At 37.3% G+C, this 12,279-nt stretch overlaps 1 protein-coding gene across 1 annotated transcript in view; it reads left to right on the plus strand.

The window, feature by feature from the left end:
- Positions 1-12,279, plus strand: part of gbe1b (glucan (1,4-alpha-), branching enzyme 1b) — a 146,274-nt gene that overhangs the window by 37,384 nt on the left and 96,611 nt on the right. Inside the window, exons 4-6 of the mRNA XM_082181172.1 lie at positions 3,577-3,702; positions 5,247-5,382; positions 9,861-9,951. Coding sequence (XP_082037298.1) covers positions 3,577-3,702; positions 5,247-5,382; positions 9,861-9,951 — 353 coding nt within the window. The remainder of the gene's footprint in view (positions 1-3,576; positions 3,703-5,246; positions 5,383-9,860; positions 9,952-12,279) is intronic.

The following is a 12,279-nucleotide window of genomic DNA, read 5'->3' on the forward strand; positions in this document are numbered from 1 at the left end:
TAATTTATTCCTGTGATGCAAAGCTGAATTTTCAGCATCATTTCTCCAGTCTTCATTGATACACGATTCTTCAGAAATCATTCTAATATTCTGATTTGCTGCTCAAAAACATTACTTATTTAATTAAATGTTTAAAATGGAAATCCTTTGTAACAATGTAAATATCTTTAATGTCAGTTTTGAACAATTTAATGCATCCTTGCTGAATACATTTTTTATTTTTTATTTTAAAAAGGTAACATTTTACAGTAAGGTCTCATTTGTTAACAAATATAAATTATAAAATGTTCATGTTAATTCACAGTCCAATAACTAATGTTAACAGATCATTTCTGATCTTAAAAATATATTCGTACATGTTGAGATTTAACATTAAGATTAATAAATGCTGTGGAAATGTTGTTCATTGTTAGTTCATGTTATCTAAAAATCTTACTGATCCACAAAACGTTTGAATAGTAGTTTACAAGAAACGTTTCGTTATCAAAGGAACAGAAATATATTCTTTAATCAAAATAATGCAAAACACAATTTCATGCTCACTAAGAAACCTTCACGGCCAGTAAATGTTCTCTGTAAACCTGCGACTGGACCCTAATTGGACAGTACAGCAAAGTGACAGACATTAAATGAACTCAGTAAGAGTTTTGTCATCATCCATTTATCCTCCACCTCACCCTGCTTTCATTGACACCGTGCGTCTGCTATTTTCTGCTATTTTATCTCCATCAGTCTGTCTGGCTCAGCATCTGTCCATTCTAGCACTCTTTTCTCAGTAATTATATAAACTGGCAAACCCGTGGTGTGGCGTTTTGGCTCTCCTGCATGTCCTCGGGTGAAGAGCCGGCTAATGATTGAGCCCCACTGGGACGCTCCTCTGTAGGTCACCGGCAGGTGCCAATGGCTCTGTCATTACCTCTTGCTGGCAGCTTATGGAGGGGACCATCAAATGATCCATTTGCTTTTTGGCCTGGGAAAGAGAGAGATAGGAAGACTCAGGATGGAGAGCTCCCCGGGGTGCATTCACACGGTGAGAGATGCTCTGTTATCGATCCGCGCTCCAGTACTGACAGTCGTGTGACTGTGCGCGGCTGCGGGGAGGGAAGAGAAGAGTGACTTTGAGTAAGTTAGACCGTAGACTAGTACTCCCCGCTGTTTTCAGGCTCTTGTTTAGAAAGCGGGCTGGAAACGGAGTGCCTCTGGCTGTTTTTTTTTTCTTCACTCTTTCTCGTTCTTTTTCTTTGTGTGTTACCTTTTAGGTTTGAGCAATATTCTGAATATATGAGTCTTTTATGCTCACCAAGGCTGCATTTAAAAAAAAATCTAATTACATTACATTACTCAGCCAAAAAAAAGGTTGCTGTCTGGATATAAATAGGCAAATGCTTTAGAGTCTATGATTGGATCATTATTGCTGTGATCATTATGTTTCTAACATAATAAAGTTATATGTTTGGCAACAGTTCTTCTAACCCTAATTGATGGAGTGTGAAGCTTTTCATTTCTTAAACAACCATGTAGGAAGACACATCATGACCATATTCCAGCATGACAATATTAAGATTGATCAGGCTCAAACTGTGAAAGAATGGCTGGGAGGAGCATGAAGAATCATTTTCACACATGAATTGGCACCTCTGAGTCCAGAACTTAAATTCATTGAACATCTTTGGGATGTGCTGGAGGAGACTTTACAGAGTGCTGGACTCTTGCATTGTCTATAAAAGAGCTTGATCAAAAATGTATGCACCTCTTGATGGAAGACTTATAATGAATTTAAGGTCTGGACTCAGAGGTGCCAATTCATGTGTGAAAATGATTCTTCATGCCTCCTCTCAACCATTCTTTCATAATTTCTTTCACAAAAAAACCCTATAAATTCTTCTTTCACAAGCCTGGTGAATCTTGACATTCTCATGCTGGAAAATGGTCATGATGTGACCTTCACACTTCACACCCTTCACACTCCATCAGTTAGGGTTAGAAGAAATCTTCCCAAACATATAACATGCTAGAAACATAATAATCACTGCAATAATGATCCAATCATAGACTCTTAAGCATTTGCCTATTTAAATCCAAACAGCGACTTTTTTTTTTTTTTTTGGCTGGGTATATTATATTATATTATATTATATTATATTATATTATATTATATTATATTATATTATATTATATTATATTATACATTGGTTTTTGCAAACCGTTTTCAATTCTGAATGGCACACGTTCCTGGCGTCTATAAATCCTGTGCCGCCACATCTGGTGCACATCTATAACTGTACAGATCAATGGAAAAACACACTCTGACATTAAATTCACACGCTGCCTTCGAATGCCCTTTAGAAAGGATTGCTTCTGTAGTCTAATCTGGGACACGTGATGAGTTTTTAATATCTGCGAGTGAATAGTTTTGCTTCAGCCTATAAATAACACTGCCAATAGTACACAGAGGATTAAATGACCCTTTCCGTTTCTGATCAATGGTTTTGTGCAGGCTAATAGCTTTATTTCAGACAGCCCTTGAAATCATCTTCTCTGTGAGGGAAAACACAGTGTAGCATAATAAACATTTTTGGACATGGTTACACATCACTTCAGTGACATCGAAAGGTCAAAAATAAAAATTCAAAAAGTGTTTCACTCTCATGACATTCCAAACCCATATCACAGCTTTTTCTTTTGTGGAACATAAATAGTTATATAGCAGAATGCCTGGTCGCTGATTTCCATACATTGAAACATAAATTGACCACAGCTCAGAAAAAGCATCATAAAAATAGGAAATTTTATGGTGCTTTTTGTCATTTTTGGGTTTTGACAGCCCAAGTTCCCATTCACTTTCATTGTATGGAAAAGAACAGCATAGACATTCTGCTAAACATCTAATTTTGGGTTCTTACAAAAATCATAGAGTTTAAAAAAAAAAAACATAACTGAATAAATTGTGACATACTTTTTATTTATGAGTGAGCTGTTGCTTTAAAAACTGGCACAAACACCAGTTCCCACGTAATCTTTCCTGCTCGCCCTGTCTATAGTTGTAATCTAGGGCATATTGGTTATAACAGAAAGCGTTTGATCTATTATTCATGTTACTCTTTCAAGTTTGTATGTATATGCCTTTAAAGCAAGTGCCAAGTTAAAAATATAAGCAAACACAAATGTGTTTACCAGAACGCTGCACGTTTATTGCCACACTTTGACTTTTCTATGGTTATTAAATTAAATTGGTTATCAAATCGATAACCATGCAGTTTTCCCTTTTAAAAATGATCATAAACCTTTCAGAAGCTGCTTGTTGCCACAAGGTTTTCTCAATGCAATCAATTCAAAAGTCATATTTTTTTCTGCACAAAACCTCTTTCACCTCCAGCGGTCAGACTCCACTCAAACGTCCTCTTTGCTTGGACTGCATGACCTTTCTCCATGAGATTGGCCCTTTATCCCTGCTCTCTGGCAGCTGTAAACACATTTTCTCTTACCGGCATTACCCTGCACCCTTTGCTTGTGCCCATGTCCTCACCCTCTCTGTGTGCCCTTGCCGTTTCATCCTTCATTTGTCTCTCTTCCCAGGTGGTGGTTCACACCCGAGCCGGTGAGCGACTCTACCGAATCTCTCCTTGGGCAAAGTATGTGACCCAGCATGAGAAGTCCGTCATCTATGATTGGGTTCATTGGGACCCTCCTCAACCTTACATTGTAAGTGATTATTTCCCCCCAGCGTTGGTGTGCCACAACCTTTTGTTTTGTAGTTAACTTATCATGAGTTCTGAGTTTCGACCCTTCTGTTTAAAGGGGCTATATGTAGAATTCAGAAACACTATGTTATTAGTGACACCGGTGGCTGTTAAGTGAACTGCATGCACACGTAACGTACAAGAGAGTGAACGTGATTCAAAGGCCATGAGATACACACGGCAAAGTTCTTTTTCGTTGTTTGCTTAGAAGTAAAACGAAGCTGGAAATACCTTTACAGCGATATACTGTTAACAAACATCCCCGTGCTTTCCACGCTGCTGAGAGCGACGTTTAGATGTAAATATGTGCTGCGCGCTTTCCTCTCAATAACAATGACAGCGGTGAAAAAACAGCAGCTAAGAAAGCATCTGATCATAGAGATGTGGATATTTTTGAACCAGCTCTGCGATTCACCGGCATCATGCTGACAGATGATGTAATTAAAGTTACACTGTTATGATAGTGTATATTAAGTATATTTGAGACTATAGTCTCACATAGCCAGATCTATATAGTCTATAGTTTGAAATTAACCCTTTTATTTGCATGACACATTGACAGTACAGTATTGAATGGCTCTATAGGCATTTTCCTGAACATTGTATAAGCATTCATTTCATGAGTCTCAGAACGGATGAGAGGCTCTCAGGAGCGTGCGTGAATGTCACATGCTTTTGATTTTACCGGCAAAAACGTCCCGAGTCCTTCACATACATATCAGTATAGTGGGTTTCACAGACACCATAGAAAGTCGGGGAAGGTCTCGTGTTTTTTTAAAAGTTTCGTTACAATCTCATCACACATTGGCATTAAAAAAGTAATTAATACATAAATTCTAACATATACCCCCTTTAAGGATTACTATGTACAATACATGTAATGCATTTTTTATTTAGATGACCCTGTTAAAATAGTATGAATGAGTTTTCATCTCCCAATTCGGAGAAAAAGTCAGAAGTTTGAGACGTAAACTCAAAGTTTATTTTGTGATTTATAACTCTCCCTTGTGAGATATAAACTCGCAATTCTGTGAAGAAAAAAAGTGAACTGTGAGAAGTCACAATTACCTTTTTTTATTAGTTTATTCCATGGCGAAATAAGCTTCCTACTTTAATAAGGATGTGTGTGCCCATGTGTGTGTGTGTTTGTGTGTGTAATTCCTATTAATTAAAGTTTCCAAGCAAAGCAAACTGTCTGAAATCAGGGGGATGAAGAAAATGGCTTTATAAATGCATCATGAGCCATTTCATTGGTTTCTACTTACTGCAATTTTGCTTTAATGTCAAGTCAAGACATGAACATCATCCCCTCAGACTATGAATTATTTATGCTTGTTAATGTCCTAAGTCATGATATGATGAGAATCTCCAAATTAGCTTTTGTCAGCTCTGTTCAGCGGCTCCATCTTATCTTCAGTTGTATTGGCATGGACTTGTTTCATACTGTGATGTTAAATTTGGATGAAGAACTGTTGCAGAAATATTTCCCTGCTGTTTCCGTGCCAGCACAAGCATCCTCGTCCACAGAAGCCCAGGAGCTTACGGATATACGAGTCCCACGTTGGCATCGCTTCTCCTGAGGGCAAAGTGGCATCCTACAGCAACTTTACACACAACGTGCTGCCCAGGATCAAAGATCTCGGTAAGAGACTGCTTCGTCGACACAAAACTGTTGAGATAATGAGAATTGACTTTCAAAGTTGCTTAATCCTCACTATTAAAAAAAAAAAAAAATGATGTTGTGATGTTTAGTTTTTTTAATTCATTTTTTATTGGTTTTGTTGCTTGTATTTTTGTGTGTGTGTGTGTGTGTTTTATTTTGTTTCCTTGCATTTCATTCAAATACATTATTTTATTTAAACATGAATGTGTTTTTTTTTTTTAACACATCCTTTATTTTCTTTCTTAGTTTATTTCATTCTTTACTTTATTTTTTGTTTAGTTTTGTCACATTTCATTTAGTCACGTTTCATTTTGTTGTCTTGCATTAATCAGCTCATTTGAAAGTAACATTTATTTTTCAAATACATTCTTTTTAAACAAATGATTTTATCCGTACATGTCACCTTGACCGTTTTTATTCATTGAACATTTATCATTTTTCTCTGTGGTCTTTTGAAACAAAATGTTAAACAATTGTCCTTTTTCAGCTTTCAATTTAGAATTTGGCACACGCTTTAATACTCTTCTTCCCTCAAATAATTGGTTTAGCTAAACTATTAAAATGAAAAGACGACATTTGACCATTCAGATGTGGAAGATAATTCATTTCCACGATGTTATGCTCTTAAAAAGAGTTTCACACTTTCATTTTTGTCGGCTAACAAAAAGCACAATGGACTTCATACATTTGATGCATTACACAGAAGTACCATAATACAGTATTACAATGTTTTTTTGTTTTTTTTTTTTTGTGGAAATATACCAACATCATGGTATTCTTTTAAAATATTCCAGCGTACTATTAAGGTATATTGCAAAATGAATATTGTAATCATTTTGTGCAATAGTATATATCAAAGTACCTTGGAATTACTCATCCAGTACTTCACTGCTCCACAGTACCATTAAAGTACTGTTTTGTAAGGATACAAACATTATTTTTAGCCCAGAGAGAGGTTATATTCTACCTGCCAACATTCCTCCTTCATCACTAAGTATCCGAGCTGCAGTGGTGCTTAAACTGACAGACATTGCCGCATTGATGATGAGCGACTGGCCCTTGTGCCAATGTTCTGGGGAGGCTGTTCTCTCAACCAAGCCCCTTTCTGTAGGTCAACACCCTGTTTACAGGCTTTAACCGCCGTGTGGAAGTGTTCATTAGTGCTGTCGTGGATGAGGGTTGGAGAGAGGTGTTTTTGAGTGTGGCGATGTGTTTTGGAGATGCTGGGGGTATTTTCAAGTATCCACCAGACACAGAAGATTAGGTTTAGAAGCCTGTGGTTTAGCGATTGGGGTCATATAACAGTTACAAAGATAGTTTCCCCAAAATTCAAAGTTCTGTGTGGAATGTTCTGGTCGCACTTTTTTATATAATAAAAAGGGAATCGGGACTCTCACTGTCAAAGTCGCATGAAATGGAAGTTGCGATTAGTCTTTTCTTCCATATTGTGACATGTATAAGAGTGAAACGTTTTTTGAACTAGAAAAAATGTAGGGTGGACTTGATTTTGTCAATGGGGAATTGATTGGATGGTTGTGGTTTGCTATTGGTCGATCTAATGTGAGTGACAAGTTGCCCCGCCCACATGTCAGTAAACACATCATCATTGAAGAGATGTCACTGCAAGAGGGAGGAAAAGGACTTATATATATATATATATATATATATGAAGAGTTCAGATGCAAAAGCCTCTAAATGCCATCTGAAATTTTCTTATAGAATGATCATTTTTATCAAGCTCGTATATTTAAATTCAATAATTTCACTTAAATGGCAATGAAGATGACCTATTAATTATCATTTAAGTGAAATTACTGAACTTAAATATAGATGCTTGATAAAAATGATCATTCTATAAGAAAATTTCAAATGGCATTTAGAGGCTTTTGCATCTGAACTCTTCATATATATATATATAAAATATATATATATATATGATGTGCATGGATGACTCAATCATTTATAATAAATACAGCAATATTCCATAAAAAACAAAACAAGAATTGTCCATTTTGATTTTATAGTGACTTTATAGTGAAATGGTGGTCCATGCTTCACATGCACTATATTTCAAGAATTCTGAAGCTATTCAAAAGCTTTATAATGATGAACAGGCGTAAATATCTTATTTAAAATTTCTTACACATTGTATTTTAATGTTTTGTAATTGATTTTGGGTTTGAATTTAATCACATGGAAATGGGTTGGTTGGTGTTGATGATGGCCTCGTTAAATCAAAATTTCAACTTTAGAATATCACTTTTAGAACTAGAAAATCATAGTAACATGTGATGGATAATTTTGGACAATGCAGACAGATCTGGTATGGAGGGCCACAGAGGCCCCTGAGGGCCCCATCTATATGTAGGTACAATAATCTTATAGAAATACCTTGGTGGTGGGTTCTTTTGGCATCTCGGAGACAGGGAAATCATTGAAAACTTCCAGGCCAACTCCAGCATGGTGCCTGTGAGTTGCACCACTCGCGTTTTACTTTTTATATATATATATATATATATATATATTCAGAGGATGTTGTGCTCGTAGGCAAAACAGAAGTACGTGTGCTTGAATGTTTACATGGAAATTGACCATCTTCCCACGTAAAATCTTACGATGCCATTCGCAAAAACAAATATTATGATAGAATAATTCATGCATATGTCCATGCATTAAAACACACCGTGTCTGTGGCTCCCAGGAGTTCTCATTGTTTTGTGGTAACTGGTTTGCATTTCCCTAGACAACTGTGGCTCTGGCATCTAAAAAGCTTGGAAAAGTGCTCTGTGTGTGCGCGTGAGATGAGGCCCTGGTGCTGTCACACCTCATCAAAAATCCAAACTTTCTCTGAAGCAGGGCGAGGAAGATAGCTAGGTAGATAAATAAATAAATAAACCAATCTGCTCAGGAAAAAAAAAAGCTATGCGAGACAAGCCTGGATTTTCCCTCTTGAGTCCTTCCTGTACAGTTTCAAAGCAGTGTCAGTGCAGCTACAGCTTGCGTGGGGGAACGAAATGCTGGTTTTGTGGCTGATCCGGGCTGATAAGACTTGCGTGTGACCCGATGAGTCATTCAGACGGTGCGTCCCGGTGGCCCTTTGTGTTCGACTTCTGTAGTGGACACTTACTGGACAGAGGACAAAAAGCCATTTTGTTGGGTTTGAGGGTTGCCGCTGTACCTCAGTGTTTGTTGTAGTGTTGTAGTGTTGTCCTGTCAAGGTTTTGGGAGTTGAGTGTTGTATAATATCCTCTCGTTAACGAAAGCAGATGTTTATGAATTATGTGAAGCCATCGTACTCTGCGTGGGCATTTCGAACACACTGCCATGAGGGCTACACAAATTCAGTAACTGCAGAATTTGTACTTTTTTGGCTCCCACATGTTTATTTTGCATGAAAACTTAGCTAAAAATCACAACAAAAAGTTTGCTGTAGCCAAAAATCTGCTTTTTAACAAATACATGTAGCATCTTAAAAGATTTGAAGCTTCTTTAAAGAGTAGTTCATCCAAAAACGAAAATGCTCTCATTTACTCACCTGAATGCGTCATGCCGTGTAAATATCCACACTTTTTTCTTCTTCTGTTGAATAAGATATTAGATATTTTAAAGTAAATAAGTTTAAAAAATAAATTAAGACATTAGAATTATATTTATTTTTTCACATCTTGATTTTTTTTTACAGTTAAATATTACAATAATATTTGGTTAAATTTTAATTCAGTCATTTATGTTTATATTATTTTGTGTTTTATATTTTTTTTATATTGTTGTTGTCATATTGATATATAGTCACAAAACATTTTCAGTCCTGTTTATAGTCCTGTTTATTTTTTATTTTTTTCTATTTTTATTCAGTAAATTATTTTATGATTTTTTAAATATTTTTTTTTAATATTGTTGTTGTTGTTGTTGTCATATTGATATATAATCATAAAATATTAGCAGCCATAATTCTTTTAAATAATTTTTTTTTACAAACAAAACAAGCAGAGCAAAGAGCTGAGCAAACCTGGAGCTAAAACATTTTTTTATTTTAAATTGCAATCGCAGTGTTTATCAATCTTTTATCAATTTTTTTCACATAATCGTGCAGCCTTAGGGGATTTTTATATTTCTTAAGTGAGTTAAGCTCCAAAAATGACCATAAAAGTTCTCCAGATCACTCATACATTATATTACATATCTTCTGAAGCCATATGATAGCTTTGTGTGATGAAAAGACGGAAATGTATCTGTGCCTGGAGTCACTGGAGTTGACCAACCTGTTCATTCAAGTGAACATGATTTGTTCAGACTGATTTGATCCGAGTTCAGCTCACTGACTTTGAACAGTCTTCAGAATATCAAATTTTCTACTAAAGAAAGAAAGTCATGTGAGTTTGGAACAGCATGGGAATGAGCAAACAGTGATAAAAATATGCTAATAATCACTGCTCTCTTTATTGCCATACACACAGGTTATAACTGTATTCAGATGATGGCGATCATGGAACATGCCTACTACGCTAGCTTCGGTTACCAGATCACGAGTTTCTTCGCAGCATCAAGGTAAATATATCTGAAACTGGAAAATGTTCAAATCCATTTTTTTATAAATCTTGTTTTCTGACCAACAGTGATAAGCTCTGTTCCAAACCTAATGAGCTGCTTTGTTGTCTACAGTCTTAAAGGGCTGTTCGCTCCACTGTTTCATTCCACTGCATTGCTTTTCCATTGTCTTGCTAAGCATGCACTATATGGACGTGTTTGACTGTTGCACTCATGTCTCGTGTTTCGCAGCATCTCCTTCATTTTAAAAACTCTAATTCCATCTCTCTGCCTCTCACGTTTTATGTTCTGTGTGAATCACCCCTTACACTGTAAAAAATAAAGTTGCTGCCTTATATTTCTAAGTACAATCAACTTGGATGTTTAAGGCTTGAATCTTGTATTACCTATAAAAAAAAAAAGTCGAAAATTGCTTAACTCATTCAAGTTAAAAGCAGTTCAGCTTTTAAAAAATGTGTCTCAATAACTTGCGCTTTTTTCTATGTAACATGCTCTCGACCAGTTGTTCCCAACTTTTTTTTCCAGGAGACCCTTAAGTATTTCATAAATGCATGCTAAGCTTTCGAAGCCACTTGCTGGTGACCCCTGCTGGCCAGAATAGTGTAAATGCAGCGAAAACTCAGCTACAAATGCATAAAAACAATGTTTTATTGAAGGTGTAATCTATTAAATGCAATTAACAAATCATCTAATACCATTCAAAATTAAGTGTCTTTATAATGTGTGTTATTTTATTATATTGTAGGGCTTGTTTTTTGTTTTGTTTTATGGAGACCTTGGTTAATCAGACCAAGATACTTTAAACTTACACTCTTCAGCTTTCTTATTGTACAGATGTGTCAGTTAAATGTCTACAAATTTATAAAATTGACCCGAGATCAGGCAAAAATCATATATAGACATGGTTCATGGTTTCACAGAGATCGCCCCTAGTGGTGAACCATTGAAATTTCAGTTATGACAGTTGTTTCATAACGAAGCCTCGTTTACTGAAATCTTATGACTTTAGCAGTTCGATACGCACTCCGAATCACTGGTTCGAAACAAAGGTTTCGAAGCTTCACGAAGCGTGTTTCGAAAGCACCCATCACTGCTCGTGGCTCACGCTGGAAAGCTTTTCTAATATTAACGCGTGTCCCAAAGCTCTTGCCTGATCATAACCCTTCTTTTTCCTGTGAAATTCCTCTGATCTTTTTGTCTTTTGTATTGTGTCTCAGCCATCTCTCTTTCTTCAAATTTCCCTCTTGCTCACTCTCTCTCTCCTCCCCCATCATGAGTGGACACGCCCCCTACTGCTGATTGGCTCACTCTCTCTCCTCCCCATCATGAGTGGACACGCCCCCTACTGCTGATTGGCTCACTCTCTCTCCTCCCGATCATGAGTGGACACACCCCCTACTGCTGATTGGCTCACTCTCTCTCCTTCCTATCATGAGTGGACATGCCCCCTACTGCTGATTGGCTTCAAGTGTGTTGTGCTGTTCAGTCCGATCCACTTTCAAAAGTGTTTCTCAAAACTCTGAGTCACAGATAAAAAAAACACCCTGAAAACCAACTGTCGGGCACACTTGTTGACACTCACTGCACACCCAATGGTACCCGCCACTCATTTTAATTTTCAGAAGCTTTAAAATGAGGTAAGTGTAACACTCCTCAGTAAAAACTCTAGGCGCGCACACTTCTTGAAGACTCTGTGGCCCCAAATCACAGAGAGGCGCCTCTGACGGGGCCGATAATCTCCCTGTAAACACATTTGCAGTTAATCCTGTGGAGAGGTAGAGACCTCAGATAAAGGAAGACAGGCCGGAATTCTTTATTTATGTGCTTTTATTCCGTCGGTCGCCCTTACCAGCTAGCGCTGGCGACAGCCTATAGCGCGAGTATAATGTATACAGAGTAATTTCACCCATGATTGATCTCCCTGAGCCGTTTAAAAAGTGCAAGGTCTGGATGCTGGGAAGGGGCGGAGGCCGAGGGGAGGGGTATTGTTGTGTCCCGTTTGCCGGGAGAAAGCGATATGATGATAGCTGGAGGACAGATGAAGCTTCATGGAGCAATTATACGAAGGAGATACGTGAGGAAGCGCTGATGGAAACGCGCCACTCTCGCCCTTTGTTCCGCAAGGAGCAATATGTCACCCCGAATGGAGGCTTTGACCTCTGCTCAGCGTCCATGACGGTGTAAACGATCTGAGATTGATTTTTATTTACTGCCATATTTGTTTGTTTTTACACGGCAATTGGGCCGCACGGTTGATGTATTCGCACTGCTGCTATTGCTAAACACAGCTGTTGTGTAGGGGGACGTCTTTCTGAGATAAGCACACAC

This window comes from Leuciscus leuciscus, assembly GCF_965113295.1.
Source record: "Leuciscus leuciscus genome assembly, chromosome: 9".
In the NCBI taxonomy this organism is placed as follows: Eukaryota; Metazoa; Chordata; class Actinopteri; order Cypriniformes; family Leuciscidae; genus Leuciscus; species Leuciscus leuciscus.